This window comes from Schistocerca serialis, chromosome 2, assembly GCF_023864345.2.
Source record: "Schistocerca serialis cubense isolate TAMUIC-IGC-003099 chromosome 2, iqSchSeri2.2, whole genome shotgun sequence".
Classification (NCBI taxonomy): domain Eukaryota; kingdom Metazoa; phylum Arthropoda; class Insecta; order Orthoptera; family Acrididae; genus Schistocerca; species Schistocerca serialis.
The window spans coordinates 457,326,177-457,338,903 of record NC_064639.1 but is presented as its reverse complement, the minus strand read 5'-3'; the positions used below and the strand labels follow the sequence as shown (position 1 = coordinate 457,338,903).

General features: G+C 37.7%; 1 protein-coding gene across 2 annotated transcripts in view; it reads left to right on the top strand.

Annotated features, from left to right (window-relative positions):
* LOC126457356 (lysine--tRNA ligase) overlaps nucleotides 1-11,424 on the top strand; it is an 83,831-nt gene extending 72,407 nt beyond the window's left edge. For both annotated transcript variants that reach the window (XM_050093588.1, XM_050093587.1), the window contains exons 9-10: nucleotides 4,356-4,499; nucleotides 10,493-11,424. In XM_050093588.1, coding sequence (XP_049949545.1) covers nucleotides 4,356-4,499; nucleotides 10,493-10,567 — 219 coding nt within the window. In that variant the 3' untranslated portion in view covers nucleotides 10,568-11,424. The remainder of the gene's footprint in view (nucleotides 1-4,355; nucleotides 4,500-10,492) is intronic.
* Nucleotides 11,425-12,727: the final 1,303 nt, after the last annotated feature.

The window sequence follows — 12,727 nt, the reverse complement described above, 5'->3', positions numbered from 1 at the left end:
CATGCAAAAAGGACCAATATAATATGTGAAAGCTTAGCTTGTCTTATAACTACATATGTGTATTAACGTGCACCATTAACTTTCCCTATTTGTGTGTTCGCTCTACTTAAGTGATGTTGCTATTGGCTGACTACATCACATGTCCTATGCTCTGAATATCTGCTGTCATTGGCTGGCAAGGACATGTGACATGAATGGGTTACAAAAGCACTTTGCAATCGCAGTTTCCGTGCTTCAGAAACTAACATGCTGTGTTTGGTATAATTCGAATTTATACTTTCATAATACAAAAGTATGCAGCGTACATGTTGCTGCACATCAAAGATCTTTGAGAAATGTGATTCCCCCTTCCCCCGTGTTTCATTTCCGAAAGTGTCGGAAAGTTCTACGCCGGTGTATAAAACCTTAATCATTCAAAGGATTGAAAAGTTTTACAGTTCCAGTGGAGAATACACTGTCACTTAACACAGAAAAGTATATTTTCACCCAAGAAAAACTGTATTTTTAACTAGGAAATTCGGGACTTTTTTTCCTTGTCCGCATATACACCGTGATGTAGTTTGTAACTTTGTAGTAGTATCTTGCTTCTTTTACACTTTGGTGTAAATTTCTGACTGAGTACCTTGCATGTTAAACCATTTGACAGGTCAGTGTGCAACTTTTTATTTAACTCATCAAATTTTTGCATTTGTTCATTTGAAAGTCCCTCAAATTTTTGTGCTGTATGATTCCTAAAAATCATTAAATGTTTGTGTTTGTTGTTTTGAAGAATCTTCATTTTTTGTCTTAACTTATTAAATTTTGGTGTTAGATCATTAAAGTTTTGTGTTAGTTCATTAAGTTTTTGTGTTTGTTTGTTCCTAAAATCATTAAGAGTTTTCATCATCCTTGCATAAGTTGTATCACTGTTGGGGTATAATTTAGGACACCTACTGAATTGTATCTGATTACATTCAGGTCAATTTCGCTCAATGCAGAAATTTTAGATCTACTAGAATCTGCACCACCGCACCTTTCACGAGCCTCATGTGAAAACATGCTTCCCAGTGATATTCACAAATTTATTTTGTCTACCATAAATAAAGTTATGTCGTTAATCACAACATTGCTATCATCTGTTATAATTGAGCTTAAATAAAACAAGCGATTTTCGTCCAACTCCTTACATGTTCACACTATCATTTGTCGTCGCATTAGTCGTGGCAACATTTTGTACTTGTACATTAATTACTGAATTGTCAACAGTGCTTTTATCTGCTGTATCCATTTTTGTTCTTGTGATTTACTAAATGTAAAACTTTAAAATGAATATCCCTTTCTTAATTATTCTGAGAAAATGTTCTGAATTATCCTGTTACATGTTGCGAACATACACTGCAACTTATTGTTGTCACTCTTACACTTCCTCAAAATTATCAGTCAAAAATGATTTTTAATAAATACACTATTTTACTAGTTAAAATGCTCCAATTTTTGGGATGGAAAGGGAGAGGTGGTACTACTACTACTACTACTACTACTACTATTAAATATGAGTGAGGCACTACCAAGCACACCATGCAAACTATAAGTTAGAATTTTCCTACCTTCTCAATTAGTTTCACAGGTGCTCTTTCTGGTACTTCCTATGCAAATTTTATTCTTTGTCCTTGCATATCCTTCTTTTGTGATATGTCCTCTCTTTCCCGTGGCAATATTATTCGTTTCATGTATCAAAGAACACAAAAATTAATTAATCCAATGGAAAATTTTACAATGTTTTAATTACTTCAATTATCTATACCTGGCACCACCTTTTTATGGTTGCCAGTTGTACTGATATTTGAGTATTGGCCCTGTAAGGAGGTTGCGAATGTGGATTATTTCAAGTGTGTGGCTGGCAGGTACTTCTCCAGCGGCAATTCATGCATCTTAAGTTCGCACCTCCATTGTCTCTCGCTATGGTTACTACTGTAAGAGTCTAAATTGAGTGATGTATTAACTCTCCTCGGTAGCTTCAGTCAACTCAAAGAAATGCCCAAAGAGTGCCTTAATGTAGAGCTTCTTAAAGTTGTAAATAATCTGCTGGTCCATAGGCTGGGACAACAGAGTGGTGTTAAGAGGCAGAAATTGGATGTTGATGAATTGAAATTCTTCAAGGATGTGATCTTGTAGGCCTGGAGAACCAGCAGAAGTGTTGTCCATAACAAGCAAGGCTTGGAGTCACAGATTCATCCGAAGCAAATATTTTTTCACTGAAGAATCAAACACTTCATCAATCACAAAAAAGATACATGCAACACAAACCTTGTTGGTGGACCTCCACATCACATTTAACCTGCTCATCTGGACTTTACTCTTTTAAGCAGCAGTTTAATTTTCAAATTGCTGCTTGCGTTGGTGCAGAATAGCAGTTTGAGCCAGTCTTTCATTGGCTTGTGACCAGGCAATGCATTCTCCTCTGCTGTTATAAATATACGCTTTGACATTTTTTTCCAGAATAGACCCATCTCGTCACAATTAAAAACCTGTTGCAGCAGATAACCCTCAGAATTTACAAACATCTTGAAGTTGCTGATGAATTTCTCTGCTGCCTTTGTGTCGGAGCTGGCTGCTTCATTGTACCTCGCAACACTGTACATGCCGGTTCTTCTCGTAAACTTCTCAAACCATCCACAGCTTCCCTTAAACACTTCTTCACTCACCGATGATCCTGGTGTCTTCTTAATGAGGTCGGCGAAAATCATTCTCGCCTTCTCACAAATGGTATTTTTGTTAATAGTGTTGCCTTGCAGTTACTTTTCATTCATGCATATAAGGAGCAACCTTTCGACATTGTCCAGAATACAAAACTGTTGTTTAGATACTCCCATCACTCCCTTTGAAGAATCTATCTCCTTAATCTTGTTCTTGTTGTTAGTGCAAATAGATGATATAGACAGATTCTATATGCATGCTAAATCAGCAATGCTCACACCACTTTTGGCTTTTTCATTGATTTTATGTTCATTTCTAAGGTCATTTTCTTTCTCTTATGGTCGTCTTCTTGCACATTTATCTTCAAGGACATTTCTACAAAAGTTATGAAAATTTGCACACAAAAAACACTGTGAACCCAAGTTTAGAAAAATGTGTGACCACAAGCAGCACTAAGATGGTAGCAGGAAGTGTGCTAACCCAGACAATAGAACATACTAAAGACATTGTTCATATGCCACTGCCAGCGGTGAAAGGTTGTTGAACATTTGTTGAACATTTCCCCCGTCACGTGCAAACCACTGGTGACACCACGATAAGTCGACGTTACTCGTTATGTAAAACATCGCTTGCTAAGTCAGTCATTTTTTACAATTTATTTTGTTCGTTATGCGAATTGCATATAGGAGATGCTCGTTAAGCAAAGTTCTCCTTACTATATAAAACAGCAGTTTAGTTATGTAAGAGGAGGAGCAGTAGATGTGTACATAAATAAATCAGATAAAAATTAATTCCCATAGTTATCGAAGAGACTAGATTACCACCAGCCATAATTCTTTGTTAGCATATTTTACACAAGTAACTGCTTCTTCACATACATCTTGACTCAGTCTGGGATTCTTCTTCTTCGTGTATTTTTGACAGTACAGGTTCTCTTACCTTCCAAACTTCACAGATGATCTTCTGCATACTTTGTGGGACTAGCACTCCTGGAAGATAGGATAAGGTGGGTAAATGGCTTAGCCACACATTAGGAAATTATTTAGAGAATGAATTTTCATTCTGCAGTGGAGTATGCAGGTTAGACTCTGCTGCAGTATACTTTTTTAATCTGCCAGGAAGTTTCAAGTCAGTGCAGAGTGAAAAGTCATTCTGGAAACAATCCTCTAGGTTCTGGGTAAGCTATCCTTGACATTACATTTTCTTCCAGGACTGCTAGTCATGCAAGTTATGCAGGAGAACTTCTGTGAAATTTGGAAGGAAGGACATGTCATGAGTTGTGCTTGGATAGCTCAGTCTATAGAAGACATTCCCCACAAAATGCAAAGGTCTCAGGTTAGAGTCCCAGTTCAGTGCTCAGTTTCAATCTGCCAGAAAATGTATTTTCATAAACGTTTTGAGTATTGTCTTATATTTTAGCTGTCGTAAAACAAACTAAAATTAAAACTGTAAGACTATGTGTGTGTGTGTGTGTGTGTGTGTGTGTGTGTGTGTGTGTGTGTGTGTGTGGAATTCCCATGTGCTCTAGCTGAAGTATAAATCCAAAAGTAATTTTTAACAGAATATTAAGCAGTCATTTGTTTGGAGTGTAAAATATTTAACCCCCATTTATCATGTGCAGCAAAAATGTGCTGTTTTTATTTATTATATTTATTTCTAGTAATTTCTTTTGTTTGCAGGACAAAGCTGCTGGTGATGATGAAGCTCAGCTTATAGATGAAAACTTCTGCGCAGCACTTGAGTATGGTTTGCCTCCAACGGCTGGTTGGGGAATGGGAATTGACAGAGTTACAATGTTCTTGACTGATTCAAACAATATAAAGGTTTGTAAATTGATAAAAAACACCATCTTCGATTTGGTAGTTAGCGTATCTCAGTTGTCAATAGCATTCTTAGAGAAGTGTAACATAAAATCTCATAGTGGAAGGAGCATTTACCTGCCATATATGCGGTACCAGTTGTTGGCAAGGGCATTTTTCAGAGGATTTCAAAGCTAATATGTTGTTCACAAAAATGGAGTAGAATGCTGTGCCTAATATTTTTTGTAATGCGATAATACATTGTACCTTTGTGGTTAATACAGTTACCTTGACTGCATTTCTTTGATTCTAGTTGAATAATACCATATAAATGCTTCATGCGGAGCGGTTCATGTTAAGTGAACTGAAAATATTTTTATAAAATATTGCTTGTCCTATGTGAATGTGCCAAATGAAAAATCACAGCACAAAATATTTCAGAAGCTATCTATCAGTCTGATGATACACAAAGTCCAGTCATATTATATTAATTTTTTTGCTCAACCTTTCTGTGAGTCAGTTCCCGACTTATTTGTTTTTTCGCTGTTTATGTCGGAGATATAATTTTAACAGTATCTGTACATGTGGTACAGTTAACAGAACGTCTTGAGTACATTCTGTAATGTCAGGCCTTCCCTCTTTTCTCTTGCGTTCTTGTGGACATCTGCAGTGTAAGAACTGTCATGTGTACATCCTTTGCCAACATACTAAACCCATACTATAACTATAACATAAAACTACATCAATGGAAAATGCTGCAGAGAAAATATGAATATAAGGATGGAACAGTGTTCATGAACTGTACATGATAGATCACTACTCACCACACTGCAAATATAAAGTGAGTGTGGGAGGCATTTGCTCCCAAATCTCATGAATACCCTGTTCAGTAAATGTCTGTATCAAAATTTTGATTTCACATTATGTGGCTTGTAATGTGATCATTCATTTTCTGTCACTGTCATGCAACAGTACTGTACTCTGTTCATAATAAGAATAAACCATACGTAAACATTGCACCATGTATTCTTCTGCGTTTGCTTGAATTTCATTGGATTTCGTTCCATGTGGAGCAAAAGCCAAGCAGTGAGCAGTACAGTCACATACAGCCATAAAGATATGTTGTGTTATACGGATATAGACTGAGCGATAATGCGGAATAACAGCTTTACCGGCGGATTAAACTTGGACAGCACTGGCCAGCCAACAGTCCAGCTAACCTGCAATGATGTGAGCAGTTGCAGTTCAGACATAAATAGAAACGAGCAAAGAAACAATATAGCTTTGAATATCATTTAATTTTTAAAGAGAATGAAATAATATTCGGCAAAACTCCAGCATTACCGTGAGCTTCTTACGTGACCAGATGGAAAGCATAAAATGCTCTCATTCCCATCTAACATAGTATTCTGCAGGGTGTATATGTCCCGGGGCAACCAGGAAAAACCCGGGAATTTTTCAGTGTTTTAGCTTTCAATTACATTTTTAGAATTTTGATTGCTAAAAACGGATTGTCTAACAAAGAATATTATGTATCCCACTACTGCAGAATTGTACTGCAGCAATAAAACATAAATGAGAGAAAAAAAAGTAAAACATAAGTTTTACAACACAAATTTGGGAGTTCAGCTCAATTCAAGTTCATTTATTGTGCTAATCTTAAGATCAGCTACTTTGTACATTTGATCCTCTGTGCAGCCACCTAAATCTGTAGTCACCAATGTATAATATGTACGTATGTAAGTATTGTGCTCAGAAAACAGCTCAAAGCCTGATGTGTATTCACAGTTGGCAGTAGTTTGAAATCAAATTGACCATGTCACCTTATAGCTAATGGCAGGAGGCTGTGATCTATTAGTTGACAAACAAAAAAAAATCTCTTAATTGTAATTTCTATCTTACAAATGTACCTTCATCATCATCATCACCATCTTGGACAGTTTCCAGCCTCTGACCAGGTCTGTATGGAACATCATCTTCTGTCTTGCCACCGTCTCTCCATCTTCACCTTGGTCCAGTCTTCTCCTATCTTCTGGACGCATTCCTCTACTCCTTTCAGCCATCTGTCTCTCGGTATTCCTCTTGGTCTCTTTCCTTCCAGTTTCGTCTCGTGTATCCTTTTGGGTATCCTCTTCTCCTCCATTCTCTTAATGTGTCCATGCCATCTCAGTTTTGATTTATCTATCTCCTCCTGTAATGGTTCCACCTTCGTTAACTCTCTGATCCTCTCATTTCTTAACATCTCTATCTTTGTCACTACAATACTGTTTCTCCAGAATTTCATCTCACTAGCTTGTACTTTTTACTGATTTGCGATACATCCTTGCTCCGTATCAGGCTTCTGACACTCTTCCGAGATGCTTCTGCTTTTCTCCCCCGCTTGTTTATTTCTCTTGTCATTTTTTCCATCTTCCTGTATCAGGCTTCCTAGGTACTTGAAACTCTCCACTCTCCTCAATAGTTCCCCACCAATTGTTATTCCCGTTGTTCACCTCTCCTTCTTTCTTGTTGTGATAATCATCTCACCCTTACTTATACTAACTTTCATCCCATTTTCTTGTACTGTTCATTCCCATACGTCCAACTGCTCTTGTACTTCCTCCTCCTTATTCCCCCATATCATCAGATCATCTGCAAACACCATAGCTTTCATCTTCCTTTCACCAATTACTTGTGCTACTGTACTTATCCATCACTACAATGAAGAGTAATGGTGAAAGTGAACTTCCCTGCCTCAAGCCATTCCCCTGTTCAATCCAAGCTGATCTCTCTCCCACTTTCACACAGCTCGCACTTCCATGGTACATTTCCCTTATCCTCCAAATAACGTTTTGCTACTCCTCTATTCTCCAGGGCTCTCCACACTTCGCTTCTACGTACACTATGATACGCTTCTTCAGAGTCCAGAAAGGTCATCAGTAGATCTATTCCATATTCATAGTGTTGTTTCTGCAGTTGTCTTACAGCAAAAATTAGATCCACCGTGGATCTTCCTGACCTGAAGCCATGTTGCTCTTCTCTCATTCTTCCTTCTAATTTTGGCCGAATTTGTGCTTCCAAAATTTTCTCAAAAAACTTTGCACAAATGACTCAATGATAGTTCTTGCAGTCTTTTCTATTTTCCTTCTTAAAGATCGGGACAATTATTCCCTTTTTCCAGTCTTCTGGGATCATCTTTTGTCTCCACACAATTTTCATTACTCAATATAGCCCTTGTATCCCCACCTCTCCTGCTGCTCTGACCATCTCTACACTTAGGTCATCCAGACCTGGTGACTTTCCTCCCTTCATCTTGCCCAATGCCGCTTCCACTTCTCCCCATCTAATATCTTTTTCTAATTGCTGTTCCTCCTCTTTTTTTCTCCTCGTCTTTTTCCTCCTCATCCAGGTCTCCATTCGAGTTCAGGAGTTCTTCAAAATACTCCTTCCACATATTCTTGAGTTCCTCCTTATTCTCTACATCTTGTCCACTTTGGTTCACCATTCCAGCATAATCTGTCGTACCGTTCTTCCTCTTACTTTTAATTAACCCATATAACACCTTTTTTGAACCTTCACTATCCTGCTCCATCATTCTGGTCCACTGTTCCATCCACTCTATTTGCCTCTCTCTTACTTGCCTGATACTCTTCTCTTGTCTCTACTGTTCTCTTCTGGAACCATACCCTAAAGGCTCTATTCTTCTTCTGTACTGTATCCTTTGTTTTATGATTCCACCAGGGTGTTTCTTTCCATCTCTTTTTGTTGCTTTTTCTCCCACATATTGCTTCCGCCGCACTTACTAATGTTCCCTTGAATCTACCCCATTCCCCTTCTACTGTTTTTGGTTCATCCTTTGGGATGCTTTCCTTTACTACTTGTAGGTATTGTAGCCTGCTTTCTTCCTCCTTCAACTTCCATACCCTTTATACGTCTTTCCTGGTTTTCTGTCTCTTTATTATCCTTAGTCCCTCTCAGATTCATTACCAGCAAACTGGGGTCGCTATCCAAGGCCTCTGATGACATTATCTTAATTTCAATGATGATCCTATTCATCTCACTATCGTACAGGAAGTAATCAACTATAGACTATCTCTTCAAGTCTAGACTGTACCAGGTAATTTTGTAGCTCTCTCTTTTCCTGAACCAAGAGTTCCCAACCAGCAAGCCGTTCCTTTGACAAAATTCCAATAGTCTCCCACCTTCCTCATTTCGGCAGCCCCAATCCTCTGGTCCAAGCGCACTTTCGCAGCCTTGTCTTTCTCTTCCAACATGTGCATTTAAATCTCCCATTAGTATCATATTCTTCCTACCCATCTGCTTCTGCATTTCCTCTTCAAACTCTTGCTTCTCCTCAGAAGTGCAATCCACCTGCGGCACATACACTTGTGTTATCTCTATGGTTGTCCCCTTGAGTGATATTTGGTCATCATCCTGTCACTTATTCTCTTCAGTTCCTCTTTTAATCCATCTCTTATTACTATTCCAACTCCATTTATCCTTTCCTCCTCATTTCCACTCCAGTACAGTTGGTAGCCTTTCCTCAGTTCTCTTCTTCCTTCTCCTTTCCATTTTGTTTCAGCTAACCCCAGTGGGTCTAACTTCCTTCTTTCCATCATATCTACCATCTCCACCAACTTTCCAGTCAATGTTTGTATATTTAATGTTCCAAATCTTAGTCTTTGTTTATAGCCAGTTTGCCGTCAATTAAATCCGTCCTTTCTGAGACCCGTTCTATTTTTGAAAGCAGAAATCATAATCCCCTACTGGCTTGCTGGACCCATCGTAGCTTCACCAGAGCCCCGTTAGCCGTCACTTTTCAGGGTTCCTGTAGGACCTTCACAGCTACCATAGTGGTTCCGGGGCATACGCAGTCCTCACTGTACCTCGCTCCTACAGGCAGTCCCCTACTTCATGTCATGGACTTGGAGATCTTGTCAAGCACAAATGCCTTTTTGGCCCTTTCCTTAGTGTAAAGTATGACAGTCCAGTCCTGGTGCAGACAGCAGTGATTTTATGTTTATTTATTCTTTGCCATTACAGCCTGTTATCTAGGAAGCTAACATAAGCCATACAGCCAATTTATTTTGATGGTAGTAAATATATGTATTTATTATTTATTTAATCCTGGTGCTTAAAAACATTTTCAGAGATAGAAAAATGCTAATACTACCACTACAAAAATACTCCTTAACCAATTACCCAACTAAGACAACAGTAATTGTTACAGTACTTTTAAGATGTTTTTTCCTGTCTTCCACAATCAAATACATTTTCAGCAAGAAATAAAAAGATTTGGCCATTACTAGTCATATTGAAATCATATGAGTGAAGCAGTAGTTCACTCACAAGAGAAAACACATGACAAACTGGTAGGTGTTTCAACATTCATTTCAAGGAATATGCATAAAAGAGCAAGAAATCCACTTTGTGGCTGGCTTCAGCTTAACATAGTAAAATATGTTTTTTTTCTGGGTGTACTTGGGAATAATTATTGCTGCTTCTTCAGATCTGAAGATGGCCAGTGACAGCCAAAACCAATAATTTCTTGTTAAAATTATACGTGATTGTGCTGGACAGTAAACCACTTGTAAATTAACCCCCCTCCCCCTCTCAATTACATCGTAACATGCCCAATATTGTTTCCAGTCAAATGTTTTTTTGACATTGGGGAAGGTTGCAAGATGTACTTTATGTTGCTTATTTTACTACACAAAAACATCAATAGTAAATTTAGTGTATGATTCAAATCTGTAGATGGCATGCGATAATCTTGTTGATAGCTGATTTAATGTTGTTATGAAGTGTGTTTCTTGCTAATTTTATCAACATTAAACCTCATTTATTTGATTTGAATTTAGTGTTACATAACAGCAATTTCTGTATTTTTGAAAAATACTTTGTCAGATGAAAATATTGTTGAAATTTACATTATAAGAATGTGTGTAACACTTCCGTTACATTAGAATTCCTTTGAGGTTCTCAGTAAAATATATAAAACAACTGAGAAATTAATTTTGTTTTATCATGTGTTCCAGGAAGTTCTGTTCTTCCCAGCTATGAAACCAGATGATCCTAATAAGGGCAAAGAGAATGATGAAATTAAGAAATGACCAGGTTCCATTTTTTGGAAGATGAACACACAAGGATGCAGAGTTCCCACTGTTGCGTCTGGATACGTGTGAAATCACATGAAGATACTCATGTTGTGGGGTGTGCAATTTCTGCTTAAATTCAGTGACAGTTGTTGACCACAAATCCCCATTGGCAAGACTATTTTGACACATGCAATTTTATGTTTTATTGTGCTGCTGCCCTGGCCATGGCAAGCCAGTAATTGAATATGAGAATGTGTGAGAAAAATACAGAGCGTATTTTTAAGAGGCAGAAGTAATGAAACTCAGTTGTTGAATAATGTTTAAGGAAGCCCTAGGTATCCTACCTTTAGCACTGTTTTTTCTACAGTGTTAAGGGGACAGTTTCTGATTTTATTTATTTTTAGTTTCCTAATTATCATGTTGGAGGCTTCAGTTGGAAAGGAATGCAATTGATGCAAGTGAATTTTGTAAAATTTTAGAAAACAATGTAAGGTGTGAATCTTTCTTCATTGCCCAAGTTAAATGGATTGACGTGTGTGTGTGAGAGAGAGAGAGAGAGAGAGGGAGATATGAAAGTAACTAATTATTTGCCTTATGCTGCAAGTGTCATCGAAACACACAGCAGTGTGTTGTGCATGCTTCCTGTCACTTTGAAGAAAGAGAGCACGGTTTTATCTTGTTGTTAAGAACAGTGCTCACTGTTTTTTACTTACCATAATAATGTTTTGCTACTTGCCAGGCAGCAGCAAATTCTTGTTGATGGAACTGTAGCTTTTTCGTATTGAAAAAGAAAGTGGTCAATCTATGTCAAAATCATCCAGAATCAGAGGAAACCTAATTGGAAACAGCAAAGAAATAACTTTTCAATCTCATATGTTTGTTTTCTTTTTGAGATCCTGTCTGTCCCACCAATCATCTTCATAATGTATCGACAACCTAAAATGTAAAATCTAGGTATTATTAATGGCTATTTGTTCACACAGTTTACTGTGAATTTCAGCTATAGTTGTTTGCAGGACATCCAACATATTGCTAACTTCTCTGATATTGCACAAGTGTGGGCAGAGTTAAACATGAAACTTAAAAAATGTTTTCAAGATCATGATTGCCATAAATATAGTGAAACAACACATCATTTTGTCAAAGGTAGGTGGGAAAATGACAAGATGCATTATATTCAGCTGTGTTTCAGCCAACTAACCCCCCGCCTCCCACCCCAAAGTGTGAAGCAGGGATTGTGATCATCTGATTACTACTTCCCCTGCACTATTTCCAAGGAACTGTGAATGTGAAAGCATTTCTTGACAGCACTTCAACACCATTTGACTGTTTATCATTGTCAAAAGAATGAAAAGAGCACATTGCTCTAATATAAAATAAGGCAAACCAAGCTGGAAGTGTTTGAATTGATTTTCTTTATGATGGGCCTGCGCTTATTACGTTGGGGCGTGATGGGGTGAGGGACATTTGTTAAGTGTGAACCAACAACCGTAGCACTGCCTGTCAACCGACAAACGGCAATGGCCAATCGAAGTGCTTGGCGCCAAGTTTCCGCAGTTTAAAAATGGTGCATTGTCGACCTACACAATATTTGTAATTTTGGTTCCTACTGACATCAACTACCCAGAGTTAAAATTTTGACACAATTTTTCTCCACCCTGTATATACAGACCCACAAAATGCAGTTGTGCATTTCAGCTGTACTGTGTGTGCAAACTAATTTCACCCTAATGTGTTCCACTTCAGTGCTGAAACCCATCAAACTTCCCGTTTTTCCAGATGTCAAGAAGTGCACTCAGGAACGCCTTACCTTGCCCCATATTCCAATCCGACAATAACATGTAAGGTATAATCAAAAAGTTAACAGGATTTTTCTTTTTTTTAAATTTTGGTGGCTTCATATGTCTGATTTTCAGATTTTTTTGGTGTTTTTGACTGCTCAGCAAATTTTTACTTTCAGAAAATATGGGTCAAAGGTTTTGCATTAAATTTTGCATGAAAAATGGATTAAAGTGCAGCACTGCATTCGAAATGTTGCCTAGCTTTTGGCGAATTTACTATGAGTAAGAAAAGAGTTAACAGGTGATATAAATTTTTTAAGGGGAGCCGGAAAGATCCATCTCCTCAATGTTAATTTTAGCAAATAGAAGGAACATTTTTCCAAAACCATTAAAC